At 39.6% G+C, this 18,097-nt stretch overlaps 1 protein-coding gene across 6 annotated transcripts in view; it reads right to left on the bottom strand.

The window, feature by feature from the left end:
- OPTN (optineurin) overlaps positions 1–18,097 on the bottom strand; it is a 44,300-nt gene that overhangs the window by 17,840 nt on the left and 8,363 nt on the right. For all 6 annotated transcript variants that reach the window (XM_081039637.1, XM_081039636.1, XM_081039641.1 and 3 more), the window contains 5 exons: positions 15,805–15,981; positions 14,945–15,147; positions 10,632–10,805; positions 8,508–8,581; positions 6,589–6,723 (listed from right to left, as the gene is read on the bottom strand). In XM_081039637.1, the coding sequence (XP_080895763.1) occupies positions 6,589–6,723; positions 8,508–8,581; positions 10,632–10,805; positions 14,945–15,147; positions 15,805–15,970 (752 nt within the window). In that variant the 5' untranslated portion in view covers positions 15,971–15,981. The remainder of the gene's footprint in view (positions 1–6,588; positions 6,724–8,507; positions 8,582–10,631; positions 10,806–14,944; positions 15,148–15,804; positions 15,982–18,097) is intronic.

Raw genomic sequence — 18,097 nt, forward strand, 5'->3', positions numbered from 1 at the left:
AACCTGGCAGCCAGATCTCCCTACACACGCACACAGTGCTTCAATCAGCTTCCAATGCCCCCTATTAAATCTGATCAGACAGCCAAGAATACCAAACCTTTGAGGAACACCTTAAAATGAAACAGAAAAAAGTAAACCAAAAGGAAAAAACAACTTACTGAAATGAGAATATGCCAGGGGAGTGGGATAGCCAGGAGGAACTTCCAAGGAACTATCATTAACATCCTTAGGGACACAGGAAACGCTACAACCATAAAAAAAAGTAACACTATAAAAAAGGAACATTCAAAGGACACCTCCCAAGAAAAAGGAAGATGAAAGTTGATCAAATGTATCAGAAAGGAGGGGAGAGAGGGAGAGAGAGAAAGAGAGAGAGAGAGAGAGAGAAGCAGCACAAAAAGTTAAGAAAATTAGAGGATTGGTCTAGGAGGTCCAATTCAAAATAAGAGTAGTGCTAGAGAGAACAGAGAAAACTGAGGGTAAGAGATTATCCTTAAGTTAATTCAAGATCATTTCTCAAGAATTGAGGGACACGAGTTTGAAGAGTGAAAGAGAGTCCAAGAGTGTCCAGAACAAATAGATGAAAAACAGGCTCACACCAATGCACACGAGAAGTTCCATCCCAGAAGATTAGGAATCTGACTAACAGATTTCTCAGCAGTAACATCAGGAGCTACAATAAAATGAAGTAATGTGTTCGAAATTCAGAGGGAAAATTATATCTAGTATACAATTTTATATCGAGCCAAACTATCCATAAAGTATGGAATGGAAAGAGAGATTTGCAGATCTGCAGATTTCAAGAAATATACTCCTCACATATTTTTTCTTGGTAAATTAGTGGAGATGTGGTGAGCTCTATTTAAGAAAAAAAAAAGTTTTTTAAGAGTAAGAAAGGCACTGGATTAAGGGAACAGGTGATCCAGCAGAGGAGAGCTGAAGGAATTCCACAGGACGATGTCAAAAGGAGATTCCAAGATGACCGCAATACAGCAGGATCTAGAAAGCAACCAGGCAAGACTCCAGCAGAAAAGTCTTCAAGAAGAGAATACTACTAGACAGTACTAATATGTTCATTGGGGAAGAGAATGGGGAAATTAAGCACATTTAAAACAGGTAATTATGCATAGAGGTAAAAAAAAGTATAAAAAAAGAAAAGTGGTCAAGGCACAGAGCACGGGTTAACTGAGAAGTGTGTGTTTGTGTGTATGTGTATGTGTGTATGCACAATAATGTAAACACTGGTTCGTGATCTGACTAAATTCTAATGCACTGTAATCAATTTCAGAGTTGGGCAAGGAGAGGAAGAGGGTCCAGAAGCATGTGTGTGTGATGACGATGATGGGGATGAAAGACAGTTAAATATTCATCCTTCATAGTGGGAGATCAATAAGCTGTGTTTAAAATAGGGGGGAAATTTTAAGTAGCAATTTAAGCCTGATATGTGGAGGTAAATATGGAAAGAACCAGCTAAATATGTTGAAAGTGGTTATCTGGGGAAGCAGGGAAAACAGGTGGGGCGTGGCCAAGGAGCTGCTAGGTTTTTCTATACAAAACTTGTGGAACAACCGATTCTTAAACTGTGTGAACGCAAAACTGATTTTTAAAAAAGAACTTAGTGGTGATAAAAAGTAAAACAAACAATATTGGTATCTTGCAAATTGCCAAACCTAACTGGTGCACAGGCTCAGTTCCTGGCTCAGCAAGTAAGTGGGTTAGGAGCCATTTGGTGCAGGGTTGACGGAGAGCCTTTGTCATACCACTCACACATCCAGTGTTTTGACCTACATTTGAATTACTGCTTATTTTCATTTTCTAGGGCAAATTTTCCAATTTGGGTTGAATTTCCTTGCTACTTCTCAATTTTCTTGGGTCACATTTCTTACACACTTCCCCTCTCATTACTGGCTGTCAGTTTAAGTTTGTTTAGAAAACAGAAATTACGTGACATATTAAACTTGACAAACAATGAAAGAAAGACAAATCTACTGTTCCCTCTCCCCACAAATCACCTAAAATTTTTTAGAATAAACTTCATACTGTCTAAACCCCTATTTCTTCTGATTAATGAAAATGAAGATTAACTTATTTATTTGACAAAAACACATTCGGAGTCTTGGGATGTGTTTTCATCATATTTTATATAGTGTATAAATCAAGCCAGGATGTTCAGGTATCAGTGATTTTATTTCTAGGTTTCAGCCCTACCTTAGTTAGGAGGAGCTCATCAACCTGGTACCTACATACAAAACATTAGTCTTGGGAACTAATCACTGACTTGCTGGTTGTTAAATACTGAGAAGGCTGGCTCCCAAAGCTAAATTTTAATGCAACTGAGAAAGGGGCCCTTGACAGGGTACTCAAGGTGAGAGAGTGAAACACCCATCTCAAAGCAGGCCTGACTTCCTAGCTGCCATCTGAAGAGCTATGCCTCTTAGCTACCAGACAGAAAGCTTTCCTTATTCTGAAAGCAGGAATTATATGTATTATACAAAAGATCAGGGTGTATAATTAGCAAGTTCCTAAGTTTATACTTTTATTATTATTATTGTTATTATTATTATTATTATTATTATTTTAAACAGGGATACTTTTTTTTGTTTTTCATTTTAATGTGTTTTTGTTGTTGTTTTTTAATTGGGGAACACTATGTTTCTCCAGGGCCCATTGGCTCCAAGTTGTCCTTCAATCTAGTTGTGGAAGGCACAGCTCAGCTCCAAGTCCAGTCGCCCTTTTCAATCTTAGTTGCAGAGGGTGCCACCCACAATCCCATGCGGGAATTGAACAGACAACCTGTTGAGAGCTCACTCTCTAACCAACTGAGCCATCCGGCTGCCCCTCCTGCAGCTCAGCAGCAGCTCGTTGTCTTCAATCTAGTTGTGGAGGACGCAGCTCACTGGCCCATGTGGGAATCAAACTAGCAACCCTGTTGTTCAGAGCTCACACTCTAACCAATCGAGCCATTCGGCAGCCCCCTACACTTTAATTATTAAAGCTAATCATGTTGTCTAAGTAAGGATGAATTACTGGCTGACCTTGACACTTAGAATGGTATACAGAACTCAGGAAAGTTAACGTGCCTACGAAATAGAAACACCTACAAAACGTGCCTATGAAATACGAAATAGAAACAATTACTCATGACTATTAAAAGTCTCCTTCAGCATAACAACTTTTTAAAAGTCAGCCGTAATAAGGTGTAAAAAGAATGCTTTTGTTTATGTATTTGTGCATTATTATTATGTTTTTGGGATTTGTCAAAAAAGCAGGACAAATATTTTACTCTATTAGAATACATGGTACTAGTCTTCTAGACGTCCACCTCCAAACTTTTCTAAGCAGTAGGACATGGGAAAAATACCTAGGATTTATAGCAACCATGACCTTTTCACCTTTGAAAAGAGCTAACAACCAAATAAGTCGTTGGACAAGTGCCAATGTGTCTTCCAGGTTAACCTCATTCTGAATAAATAACTTGTTTCCTATTTTAAGAACAGATTTTCCTATAGTTAAAAATTTTAACTGCTTCAGATAGAAAGTGTTTCTTATAATGCTATAATTTTAAGATTAATGAGCCATGTATAATGTCTGAGAGAATTAACTATATCATAGTATATTTATGATTAAATGTCGCATTACTGGAACCCTAAAACTATTTTTTTTAAATTAAAGTTCATTGGCGTGACAATTGTTAGTAAAGTTACACAGGTTTCAAGTGTACAATTCTGTATTACATCATCTATATATCATGCTGTGTGTTCACCACCCAAAGTCAGTTCTCCTTCCATCACCATATACTTAATCCCCCTTACCCTTATCTACCAACCCCTTCCCCCCTTACCCTCTGGTAAGCACTAAACTATTGTCTGTGTCTATGAGTTTTTTGTTTCTTATTTTGTTAGTCTTGTGGAACCCTAAAACTATTGCATAACCTCCCTCATGTCTTAAATGGTCTAGCACTTTGCATTTCTAAAAAGTGAATTCCTACATAGAAATTCATTGGCTTCACAACTTTATAAGATACATTTTACCCCAAAGTGTGTGTGTGCAGGTGTGTGCGCATGTGTGTATACCACAGTCTATAAAGCCAGTGTTTCCCTTATATTAAATCCAGACAAAGACATCACAACAACAGAAAACTACAGACCAATATTACTTATGAATATAGAGTCAAAAATCCTTAACAAAATACTAGCAATCCAAATCAGCAACAAGAAAAAAAAAATTATAAACCATAATCAAGTGGGATTTATCCACTAATCAAAGGTTCATTTAACATCTGAAAATCAATGTAATACATCATATTAATGAAGGTTTAAAAGATCCCATACAATCATCTCCACAGAAACTAAAAAGCATTTAACAAAATCACAAACCCTTTCATGATCAAAACTGCAACAAACTAGAAATAGAAGTGAGTTTTCAAACTTGATAAAAGCATCTATGAAAAACTGACAGCTAACAGTTACCGCATTTGACGGTGAAAGAATAAAAGTTATCTCCCTAAGATTAGAAACAAGACGAGGATGTCAGCTTTCTCCACTTTTATTTAACATTGTATTGGAAATTCTAGCCAGCGCAATCAGTCAAGAAAAAGAAATATCGTGGTTGGTAAGGAAGAAGCAAAATTATCTCTATTTGTAAATGACATGATCATGTATATAGAAAACACTAAAGGAATCCACTAAAAAAATTATTAATGCTAATGAATGAGTTCAGCAAGGTTATAGGCTATAAGATCAATATACAAAAATCAGTTGTATTTCTACACACTAGCAATGAATAATCCAAAAATGAAATTAAGAAAACAATTTCATGTATAATAGCAACAAAAAGACTAGAATATACAGGAATAGATTTTGAAAAAGAAGTATAAGTAAGACCTGTATGCTGAAAACTATAAAACACCACTGAAAGAAATTAAAGATGACCTAAATAAATGGAAAGACACCCCACCATGTTCATGAATCAGAGGACTTAATATTGTCAAGATGGCAATGCTCCCCCAAAACTTGATTTCCTAACAAAACCCTAGCTGGCTTTTTTATTTTTCTTAGAAATTAACAAACTTACCCTAAGTTTATGTAGAAATACAGGGAACCCAGGAGAGCCAAAACTATCTTTTAAAAGAAGAAAAATTTGGATGACTCACATTTCCCAATTTCAAAATTTACTACAAAACTATTATAATCAGGACAGTGCAGCACTGGCATAAGAATAGACATTTGGATCAACAGAATAAAATTGAAGGTTTAGAAATTAACTGTACCGTTATGGTCAACGGATTTACAACAAGGGTACCAAGACAATTCAGTGAGGGAAAGAATAATCTTTTCAACAAATGGTGTTAGGACAAGTGGATATCCACACACAAAAGAATGAAGTTGACCCCTAAATCACACCATAAAAAATGAACTCAAAACTGGATCATAGACTTAAATATAAATGTTAAAAATATAAAACCCTTAGGAGAAAACATAGGAGTGAATCTTTGTGACCTTGAGTTAGTCAATGGTTTCTTGGATACAAAACCAAAAGCACAAGAGACAAAAGAAAAAATAGATAAATTGGACTATGTCCAAAAAAAAAAAAATTGTGTTATAAATGATACCATCAAGTAAGTGAAAAGGTAATCCACAGAATGGGAGAAAATATTTGCAAATCAAAAATCTCATAAAGGACTTGCATCCAGAATATATAATGAACTCTTATAATAAAAAGACAATACAATTTTTTTAAATAGGCTACGGATTTGAATAGATATTTCTTCAAAGATATACAGATGGTCAACATGAAAAGATACTCAATACTATTAGTCATTTGGGAAATAAAATTAAAATCACAATGAGATACCATTTCACATTCATGAGGATGGCTATAATAAAAAAGACAGTAATTAACAAGTGTTGGTGAGTATGTGGAGAAAGGGGAACTCTCATACATTGTGGGAATGTAAAATGGTACAGCCACTATAGAAAAGTTTGGTAGTTCCTCAAAATATTAAACACAGAGTTACCATATGACCCAGCAATTCTACTCCTAGTGATACAACAAAGAGAATAATAAAAAAAAAATGTTCACACAAAAAACTGTATGAATGTTCAGAGCAAACATTATTTATAATAGGCAAAAAGTGGAAAGAACCCAAACAATCACCAACCAATGAATAAAGAAAATGTTGTTGTCATACAATGGAATATTACTTGGCAACTAAAAGGAACGAAGAACTGGTATGTGCTATAGCATGGATGAACTTTGAAAATATTATGCTAAATAACATAAGCCAGTCACAAAAGACCACATATTATATGATTCCATTTATATGAAATGTCCATAATAGGTAAATCTATAGAGACAGAAAATAGATTACTGAGAGGAATGGGGAATGACTGCTAATGGGTACTGGGTTTCTTATTTGGGGGAAAACATTGTAAAATTATAATGTCATAATGGCTACATAACTGTGAATATTCTAGAAATCATTGAAATGTATACTTTAAATGGATGAATTGTATGGTATCTTAATTATATCTCAGTAAAGCTGTTAAAAAAGCAATGTATGCATATTTTAAGTTACCTATTTCATACCTTTCTTTGGCTTCCTTAAGTGCTTTCTCAAGTCTCTCCACCTTCTGGTTTCCTTCCCTTAGACAAAGCAGGAGCTGGCTCACAGTTAATTCCTCAGATTCCAAGTAATCCCTGGCACTTTCTGCAGATCTGCTCCTATATCAAGATGGTACAAAGGTTTTCATCAGAAAACAAAAATGTTCAACTCTAAGAGTGTAACTGGAACCACCTTAAAGGAACGGCTTTCCAGAACACTCTTCAGTTAATAGTCATTTACTGAACAAGCACAGCTGGCCCTATGACCCCCAGTGCCCCAGGCCTCCGTGCTTTCCAGGGAAGGGGTGGGGACTGATGGATAGCCTCGCCTTACACTGCACTGGCTCACTTCCTCCAAATGTCACTGTGCCCACCACACCAGACAACAGGACCCACAGAAACAGCAGAGCAGAGCTAGTCCTAGTTTCTGATGCCCAGCTCTCCTAGAGAACTAATCTCAGAGAACACAAAGTACACAAGCACAGGTGCTGCCTGTGGTGACACACACATCACTGGCCTTTCGCCAACTTGACAGAAGCCATCACATTCTCAAGTCAAGAGAAGAAAATCAAATAATTAGAGCAGAGAAACATGGGTACCGTTGGCATATCAAATATTTTTCTCGATTTCAAAATCTGATTAAATCAACAGGCAGTTCAATGACAAACCACCACCACCACAATTAAACACCCGATGACTATATTGTTGCTAATGGCAGCTGTTCTGTCAGTAATCTAGTCAAGTTCACACGGCTAATAAACAGCCAGGATAAAATCCTGGTTCCCGACTCCAAAGGTCAAACTCCAAACCTAGAAATCAATCTCTGTCCCCTTAATACACCTTCAAACAGGATAAAGATGCCGCAACAAAATAATAATAAAACACAGCTGCGTGGCTTGAAAGAGGAAGTGGTCTGTGCATGTGGATATAAATGAGGAAGTGACTTGGAAATTTCAAACAAGGCTTTCTTCCTTCCTACGACTTCCAATAAAGTCTTTTGCTAGTAAAAGCACAATATGGGGGAAAGCTGAGGAATTTCTAACGAAAAAGAGAATTAACTTTCATTTATGCTAATTGCCCTGCTTGAAAAAAGAAGGTTATCTAATGCTTATTTTCTCACTTGTACAAAGGCTTGGGAGCATAACAGGAAAAAAAACCCACCCACTTTCATGTTTTATAAATACACTCATCAAGTTACAGAAAAATATTAAAAGCCTGTGAAGGAGGAGATCCTTAGAGAAACTGTCAGATAACTGTCTCTTTTAACAGGTCTAATACATTAGTAACCCATTTACAGAGGATGAGCGGACAGCCCATTCTGGGGGAGTACTACCTGCAAGAGTCTCAGGGGCCCAGTTCCTCAAAGTCCCCCCACCATTTAAGAGGTCTGCTTCCTAATATCTTCTTGGGACAGGTCAACTTGAGACTCGAGATAAGATATCTGGGCACTTCCAACCAACACCCAGTGCCTCAGAGCAGTGGCACTCATTGTTAGAGAAGATTACCCAGTAGGATTAGTCACCTTGGTGTGTGCTCAGGAATGAACACGGCAGAGAAAATGGAAACATCCCACTTATCAAGCTGGGCAGCCTGGTCCAGGTCAAAGTGCACTGGTGTGCAAATAAGGAAACATGGGTATTTTGATGGAGAACAAGTTTGTTTTCCCTTCTGATCTGATGGGAGATGGAACACTTGGAGTGGTGAGGGTGACCCTAAAAAGGCACCAAACATTGCTTTTATTCTCTGCCAGTTTTGACTGCAACATCAAATAGCATTCAAACCGAACACTGTTGCAAGGTCCTGGTATAATGTAATATAAGAATGTGTGACCTCGCAGTGGGGAGCTGGAAGTGACATGACTGCCCAGTCTGCCTGTCCAACAGCCCTAGTCTTTCTTCACATACGTGTCAATGGAATCAGTTCTTGTGGGCCCAGGACTTGTCTTCATTTCTTTCACTGCCACATGTGCTTCTCCTTCCTGTACAAGCAGAAATGAAAGGGATTTAACATGTCTGCAAGACAAATTATCAAAAGAGCAAAAGCAAAAGATCAAGAATTTTGGTGACACGCAAGCCAAGGAACCTACCAAACATTTAGATGTGAGATGCTTAAATTTGATCAAGTGGAATGGAAATGTACCCTTCCCTCACTCCACGTGCCCTCTCAGGATTATAAATACCTCGACGAAGGCTGGGCTCCTGACCCTATAATATGAAAGCTTATCTCCTCTCTCTCTCCTTGGCAGTTCCCTTCTTTCCTAGGTTAAGGTCACACAGAGTTACAACTCCACATACCATTCCAGTACAGTCCTTTAAAATGCAAAATGCTAGAACTTGCTGAAGCAAAGTTGAAAAAGAGGCAGTTTTCTGTGAGCAAGGCTCACAAAACACAAAGTCGGCTCCCATTAGAAATTCTGTGTATCTTGGGCCAGTTAGGAAAAAAGAACATTAAGACCACTTAAATGATTTGAAAGATATTTCTATTCTAATGACCTAGTGGGAAAATATTCCAAAATGAAGAAAGATTGTTCTCAGTAATTTTGATTGTGACACTCTCCCTAAATCTTGGGCAATGTGTTCCAGTTCACAGAAGCAAGGGAAGAAAAACAGGTTTATACTAAAAATAACTGTCACTCATCAGTGAGGGAACATATTATTCTAACCATGCACTCTGAAGGAAGATGCCTCATTTGGAAACTTCTGATATGCTCTTTGGGCTTCCTGAATTTTATCAGTTATTTGCAGAAGGTTAACACTCTGATCAACCTTGTGCTTAATAATCTTCAGTCATTTACAGAAAGGGTATTCTGGCAAAGGATGCTTTTCAAATAGTATTTTAATTCTCTTAATTTTGACCACTATTAAGGCACCTAAAATTTATTAGGGGGCATGGATGGCAAGGTTACTAAGAGCTATTTTCCAACTCTATCAATCTTCAGTGCAGCAAATGAATAAGATTTCAGATACACCAAATAATTTAGCTTTTTGCAAGTTGCTCCCCACTCCCTCTTATGGACTAAGTGTACTTTTCTTTCAGAGACGTGCACTTTGACAAAGCTAAAATGACAGTGTGCACGACAGGATTTCACCCTCATGTGTTTTTCTCCCTCACTTTTCAATCTTTTTTAGTAGCAACAAAAAAGAGGCCCCTCTGTGGTTTATCCGCCTCTTTAGTAGGACACGCAGACACAGCTGTGATGGACGCCTCATATGTGCTTAGAAATGGGGCGGAATCTGCCATCTGGCTCAGCTCACTTCAATATGGGTGGCACATGAATGCGAGCTTCAGACTCTGTTCTCAGAGGTCCCTGAGCAGCTGCTGTTAGAGAAAGTTCCTCCACCTACAACCAGAGCAGCTCTGCTCCTTCTTGTCTCCACTTCTGATTTTTAACAAACCAGGGTACTTTATAAGACTGTCTTTGAAAGCATGGTTCTATTATTATAAAGTGTTTTTTTAAATTTCTTTTGTTGGAGAATATTGGGGAACAGTGTGTTTCTCCAGGGCCCATCAGCTCCAAGTCGTCCTTCAATCTAGTTGTGGAGGGCGCAGCTCACTGGCCCATGTGGGAATCGAACCGCCAACCCTGTTGTTCAGAGCTTGTGCTCTAACCAACTGAGCCATCCAGCCGCCTCTGAAAAGTGTTTTAAAGCTCTTAATTTACTGCATCTAATCACGATTCTGCTCACCTAAGTGAAATGCTGAACACAGTTTTGAAACCTGGTCTGAAAAAATTTATGCTTTTATTTTTAGGTCAGTCACATAAAGGTCTGATTTGTCAGGACATACTGGAAAAAAGAGGGACAATCTCTTTGGTCATAAAAGGTAGTCGATATGTTTCCATTTCAGCAATGATAACCCTTACAAGCATTATGTTATACTTAAGAAATAAGAGCCAATTTATCTTTGCTACACTGAAATTTTCCCACTACTTGGCTCCATGTGTTGAAAAGAAGTGGTGGTATTTGTATTAACTGTCCAGGTGAGGTTCTGTAATTTGCTTAAAACAAAACCAAAGCCAAAACACTTACAGCCATCCTAATTTCAACAAAGGAGTCTTCAGAGTGGCCGCTTGAGTTCAGCTTGAGTTGTAATTCAGACACAATGCCCAGCAGATCTGCCTTTTCAGCTTGAAGGCGCGCCACCTGGGTCTTTAGCTGTTCCATTTCCTGTTCTGCTACTGCTTTGGGGTCCGCAGTGGGGTCCTGGAAATGATGAGGAACAAAGCAAATTAACTAATCAAACTAAGAAGCTGGCCGTCAAGCTCCAGTGCTCCACACCCACTGGGAAGGCAGTTTCTCAACATCTTAGTCCCCTATGCTTTACAATAGAATATTCTAGCTTGTCCTTGGCAATTTGTTTTGACATAACATTTAAAACGAACATTTTCATATCATTTTACTGTATTCAAATAATAGCAAATTAAAATAACCTCATGAAAGAAAGGCTTCCTCAGCATGCTGGAATAATCTGATATTTTGAAAATAACCAACCAGAACTTGGCAATGGTAGACTTGCAAGTTTTAGTCCAGAATAGCAGAAAATAAGGACAAAATGCTGCCACAATTCAACCTCTTGCCTTTTATTTTCCCCCACAAATGCATACCCACCCCCTCATTCCCCATACCTGTCATGTCCACTTAGAAGCCAAAGCATCAAGGACATCACTTGGCACAGTAACAGCAAAGCACAATGAAAGGGCCACAATTCTCCCAGGTATATAGTCTGGATAATATAATACTCTGGGTTGGTGCTTTAAGATGCTAAACTTAAGTCTGGTGAGAAATAAGCAAACTGAAAGTTCAGAGGCTGGTATGAAAGCTCAAAAGAAATTAAATTTCAGCCTCTATAAACATTAGTATTTCACCAATACATTAAGTACGTGTTGTGTTCAACCGGATGCAATCACTGCATACGACAAAGTCGGAAGAAAGGCCCTGTTTAGATGCCATGTTTTACTTGGGAGCAGGGAGAACAGACTCGACTCCACACTCAGCTACATCAGTGTATGTGCTGCCTTGAGCAGATTCACTTAATGTCTTGGCCTCAGTTTACTTGAGTTAGAAAGAAAGACATGGTACCACAGGGTCTCTGGTCTCTTCCAGCTATGACCTTCTCGGCCTCTCTGATTTCCTCCTCAGGAAACCTCCACTACTCTTGAGGGCATGGCACCACCAGAAATATGTACACTTGAGATTGTCAGAGGAGGCACCACATCAGAAAACTGGCATGCACCACACACATACCCGTCTCTGTGCCAGCTTTCCTAAGGAATGGTATCCAGGCCCAAAGGTTCGCAGTGGAACCAAAAAGTATCAGAAGGGCATGTGCCTGGAACATAAACCAGCTCGTCCATGAAATATTAAAAACTGATGGACGGGTATTAACTTGCAGCATGGAGGTGCCCCTCCTACCATCGAGATCATGCTCTTCCTTCATTTGGAGCATTTCCTTGCTGGGAAACTAGCACAGGCCTTTGAGCAAAGCAACTCCTTGTGAAACGGAAGAGTCAGGTCTGCAAGGAAAGGTTAAAAGCCTGTGCCATCTCTCTTAGTAATGACTCACACCAAAGAAACGTACGTGTAAAGGAATGAAAACACACAAGGAAAGGTACCACTGAGCTTGGAACCAGGAAGCAAACAGATGACGGCAGGACTACATAGGATCATTCGGAATCTTCACATTTACCCACCTGATCTGTCAGAGAACATTTTATGGAATGGGTTTTTTAAAACTACCTTGGCAGAAAAGTAGGATATAGAGTTTCATTTTTAAAAAAAAATAATAGGCTTAGAGCTTTATTTGACTTTTCTGTCTCCTTATAAAAGAATGTTCCTGGAATGAAGTTTTAAAGAAGTGTCTGAGGACCAGGGATATAAGGCCGTGACACTAGAATCTCCGACTGTCAGGTTCATTTTCTTTTTCACAGTTGTGAGCATCTCTTAAATGCCTTTGAGAAAATATGAATCTATTTGTTTGGCCATAAACACCTTGTACTCTAACACTTTACATGTCTCTCTAGCCCCGAGTCTTTTCACTGACTTCCTGGACTTGAACTCCCACGGTTTATTTTCTAGGATCTCAGCCCCAATTCCACCATTTGTCACACTGTCCTCACTTTTAGTCACTTACCATTGACTTTGTGAAACACAACAACTTCTCTCTATTTCTCTGTATTTATATAATGTCTCTATCCTACTGTCCTAGCAACGAGCCCAGTTGATATCCCATTCTATAATCCAAGAAGAAAAGCCTATCTAATGACCTTTGCCTAGCAGTCTGCAATTAAAATTTAAAAAGTACTCCGTAGAGACATGATATGAAGTATAATTCAGTGAAATCAAACAGAACCATTAATGCCTCAGCCTCACCCTGAGGACTGGAAGGCAGATCTCTAGAGGAAATTTCCAACTCTCTTCCCTGTGTAGGACAAAACGCTTGAGAAGCCCTGATGCTGAGGGGGGGTTCCCCCCTGTGGAAACAGCGGCAAAGATGGGCCAGCATGAGTGAGACAAGTCCCAGGCCTTGCGAGCTTTCCTCAGTGAGGAAGATGACCGCCTAAACCTAAAAACCACCTCAAGGGAGGCAAGGGCTCAGCCTGGGAGGCACAGTTTTGTGTGGGGAGCGGGCTGTGAGCTGACAAAGGCCTTGCAGCTGCAAGGTCATCCCCATGGGAAGCCTGCTTGTTCTCCTACTACTTGTTTGTATAGATAACTATTCTAAGACTGTATAAAAACTGTGTGTGAAATAAAGACTGAGCCACTGCTCCGCCATCCGTGGACGGTGGACCTCCTGATCCCAGCTTTCCTGTCTCTGTCTCTTTTCTCAATCTCCTCACCCTTCCCCCTCAGGCAGAGCCCTCCTGGTTGCATGGGCAGCGACAGTTTTGGGGGGAGAAGGCTGATGACCAAGGGTATTAAAGAGCCCCAAGTATCTCATTGTCCCAAACACCCAAGTCCTTTGTCCTAAGGACTCGTTTCTGGGTCCTGTTTTGTAGCTCACTTCGACAGATCGCCTACACTGAAACAAGCTGTCCAGAGTTTCAACTTCTGATCTCAACTTCTTCCAATGCTGGGATCTGTAAGAAAACCTACAGGCAGACAATCTCAAACTGCTTCTGGAAGTTTGGCTTCAATGTGCTAGGTTCCAGCCAGCTGAAGCCAACTGTCAGTTCACATCCCAAAAGCCAAGGGAAGAAAACCATATAAGATATCTTCTTCCAGAGAACAGAAAATTACTCATATATCCCAGGTGTAATCATTTCTTCAGAGTATTATACCTCAAAAACATTCAGACAATGAGCGATTTCCCCCCAAAGGTAACCTAATGCTCTTTCAACTGAAAGACACGTTGAAGCATCAGATGTAGTAAGCCTTATCCACAGTGAAACATTTCCAACACTAATATAAATGTACTAAAGCTCAATGGTTTCATTGTCTCATGAGCACGAGTTGATGAGTGGATCACTGATACAAACTGATACTTTTCTAAACTTTTCATTCTTCAGATTATTCTATATCATCCCCTTTTCATTACTTTCTTTCCATTTTATTTCTCTGTTTGCATTCTTTACCCATTCAAGAAATTAGAGATCATCAAAGTTCAAGATAAAGTCTCCAGAAAGATCACTGATATCTGGAGTTACGTCCTCCCTGAATCAACCCAGTGCTCCGTCCTCCAAAGAGTTAAGTTCCAGGTTTGGAAGAAAATGAACAGCAGCTGCGTCCATGTAAACAAATAATACCCAGTGAGCGTAAGCAACCAGGCACTAACATCTTTGATACCCACTCTTGGCTGTGAGCATATTTCCCAGGTTCTCTGGGTCAATGAAAACACAGCAACCCTATATAATCTTCTATCACAATATGACATTTGTTAAACCATCTTTCAGAAGTAAAAGTACAATGAAAAGTGATGAATCTATCTTAGACAGAAAGGAAGGACAAGGTCAATAAGTAGCAGTTCTGAGTAATAGATTTCTTAAAATGTAATTTTATATCACAGACACACACTAAAAACTAACACTTGGATGGTTCTAGGTAGAGGTCCTTCTGCACTGTCTATAATGAATACAAAACATCAGTTTATAACTGCAACGTTCTGTTGACTATAATCAATATGGTCAAAACTTTACAAATTTCTTTCTCCCAACAGTGATTATTCATGACCCTTAAAAACTGCAACCAATCCTCTCAGCAAGAACACTTCTTTCAAGGTAATGCAAAACATCTGTCTAACCTGAACCATGAAAGGTTTTCATCTAGAAGTCAAGACAAATAAGGTTCTACAAATAAGATACTACAGATATTAGTAAAAGAAAATCACAGCTAATCAGTCTGCTCACCTGGAATGACCTTTCTGTTTTCCCTTTTAGTTTTCCAAGTTCTTCCTTCAATTTTTCATTTTCATGACTCAAAGCCATTAGGCGTTCTTTGGCTTCTTTGCTCTGGATCTCAAAAAAAAGGCGTTCTTCTTTCTGTTTCTCTGTCCAGGCTGAAAGCTCCTCAAATCGTCCTTTCATAGCTTGGTTATTTAGCTTCATGGCTTCTGTATGGGGTTCAGAGTGAGGGTGTCACACACCAGGGGCCTGAACCTGATTGCATGAATCACACTGCCAGTCAGACCCCTTCACCAGGAGGCTCTGGGTCTAATGATGCCATGTTGGGCCTCGGCCTAAAGGTCAGCCAGAAGAAGACTGTAGCAAGATGAGGGGCTTTTGTTTTCAGACAGGACTAGTGGGTCTAATGGTATTTCTAGTCCTCATAAGACTCAAGAAAATAAAATTGGTTCGGGTACCTCCATATAGCACAAGTACCTGTGTATAACTACAAAGACTAATCAGATTCAAACACAGGTCCTGCCAAAAGCCATGGCGTGAGATAGTAGAATGCTTCCTCTTAACAAGGTAATGATATTTAGGACTAACACTATAATAATAGCAGCCTTCGTTCGTTCTGTTTCCTTTCAAATTAACTAAATGTCATTATACCATTTCCCTGAGACACATAAAATACTTTTTATTCTCACCTTCACCCAAAAGTAAACAATGAAAGCAGCGTTAGCCTTACTGAAAGCTTAATTCTGTGCTCTTTCTGCCCCTCAGGAACCAGAGAGCAGGAGTTCACGACAAGCCTTATTACAAAGGGTATTATGTTCAGGAAGGTCAGGGTGACTGGAGAAACACGGGGGCCAGGTGCTGCTTACCTTTCAGCTGATGGTTCTCCATCAGGAGCTCCTTCATTTGCCGCAGCAGCTCCTCTGGGGTGAATGTGTCCAGGTTTGGGTGAGCCAGATTGGGGGGTCCATTTCCTGTGGTTTCATTGGGGCTGTCCCCCTTTTCAGTTAGGCAGTTATGTGGTTGGTGGGACATGGCAACAGATCCTATGGAAAAAAGGAGGGAAAAAAGGGCCCGGCATCATGATGATCAGGAATCTTAGCAAGAGTCATTCAGGAGGATTTCCATATATATATTTGTAGATTTGGGCAAAGTATCATTAAGCTGATTTTCCCATGCAAATCATTCCATTCAAGTCTCCATATTGTGGGTGAATTGTATGGTACGTTAAGTATATCTCAATAAAGCTGTTAATAATCTCTATATTTTATTTCTTGTATTTTTGATACCCACTGTTTGATACCCACTCTTGGCTGTGAGCATATTTCCCATATGCTCCTAAGAAGAAAGGGAGAACTAACATATTTCGGATGCTCACTATGTCCCAAATCACTGCATCAGACACATCAGTTTGTAATCCTCACTGAAACTCAATTATATTTATTTTACAGGTGACAGAGCTGAGTTCACTGAGGTTTTATAGCTCTTCCAAGGTCACTTAAGACCAGGCACAACCAGGTATCAAGGATGACTCCAAAACCAGACCTATAGGACGATAAGGGGATGACTGAATATTTAGGCTTCAATATTTGATCATTTTGCAAAGCACACTAAAAAGACTAAGAAATCTCACCTAGTTATTGCATGTTTCTGAGACTGTTTTAAGCATACCACTTAACCTGTAGAGGGGGGCAAAGCCGACGTAAATAAGAGACAAGTGTATCCCAACTCCACTTCTGTAGGGCCTATCACCTAGGCAAACAGAACTCTCTTCTCATGACTGGCTACATGCTACAGGCAAACATTGTCTTTTACACACTTCATGAAGAAGATGATAAGCCTTTTCATGAAACACTGCAGTCAGGGAAGACGAGGAGAGAAGTACACTCTCTGATGTCTCACTGTATCATCACGACTGTCAGTGCTCTCCCAGTGCCCATATAAGAAAACGTGAAATTGGGCGAGCAGGGGAAGAGGGGAGGGAGCGGAGTGGAGACGCAGCCCCATCTGGGTGGTGGAAACGCGCCCGGCACCCGCAGCTGCAGAGACGCCGGGGATCCAAGGGCGGAACAGAGAACACAAAAGTCAGGAGGGCCCAGCTTAAGAGGCACAAGATTCAACATATCCAGAGGCCAACTCCAGATCAAACCAGAGTACTACCAGGTTTGACCTACAAGTCACACACCCAGAGGGAATTCTCTACAGGCACAAGAGCCCATAGAGGCCAAACCACATTTAAGTAGCCAACCCTCACGCAGCAGAGCACCCTGCGGTGGGCAGAGCCAAGTCTCACAACTAGTCACCCCAAGAGTTAACCCCACCTACTCACAAGCGAAAAGCATTTAAAGATCTTCTTTAACAGGACAATACACACAACACAAGAGTCACCTTTGGAGCACACACAGAAGAGAAGAATGAAGTAGTGCAAGTCAAATATAAAGGACACATACTACATAAGATAACCTAACAAGAACTTAGAACTCTAGGAGATCTATCTAATACATCAAAGCAAACACAGAGAGTTGGCCAGAATGGGGAAACAAAGAAACAAGTCCCAAATAAAAGAACAGAAGAAATCTCCAGAAGTGGAACCAAATGAAACAGAGGTAACCAACCTATCAGAAACAGAGTTCAGAACACTGGTGATAAGAATGTTTAAGAAGCTTAGAGACGACATAAAGAAGGATGTAGAAATCATAACAAACAACCAGTTAGAACTAAAGAACACAATTACCGAAATTAAGAACTCACTTGAAGGAATTTCCAGCAGGTTAGATGAAGCAGAGGATCGAATCAGCGACTTAGAAGACAAGTTAGCAGAGATCACCCAAATAGAACAATAGAAAGGAAAAAGAATAAAAAACAATGAAGATGGCTTAAGAGACCTCTGGGATAACATCAAGCACAACAACATGTGCATCACAGGAATACCAGAAGGTGAAGAGAGGAAGCGAGGGATTGAGAACATATTTGAAATAATAATGTCCGAAAACTTCCCTAACCTGATGAAGGAAACCAACATACAAGCCCAGTAAATGCAGAGAGTTCCAACCAGGATAAACCCAAACAGGTCCACACCAAGACACATTATATAGTTAAAATGGCAAAGCTTAAAGACAAAGAGAGAATCCTAAAAGCAGCAAGAGAAAGACAGAAGGTTAC

The sequence above is a fragment of the Rhinolophus hipposideros genome (genome assembly GCF_964194185.1).
Source record: "Rhinolophus hipposideros genome assembly, chromosome: 1".
Classification (NCBI taxonomy): Eukaryota; Metazoa; Chordata; class Mammalia; order Chiroptera; family Rhinolophidae; genus Rhinolophus; species Rhinolophus hipposideros.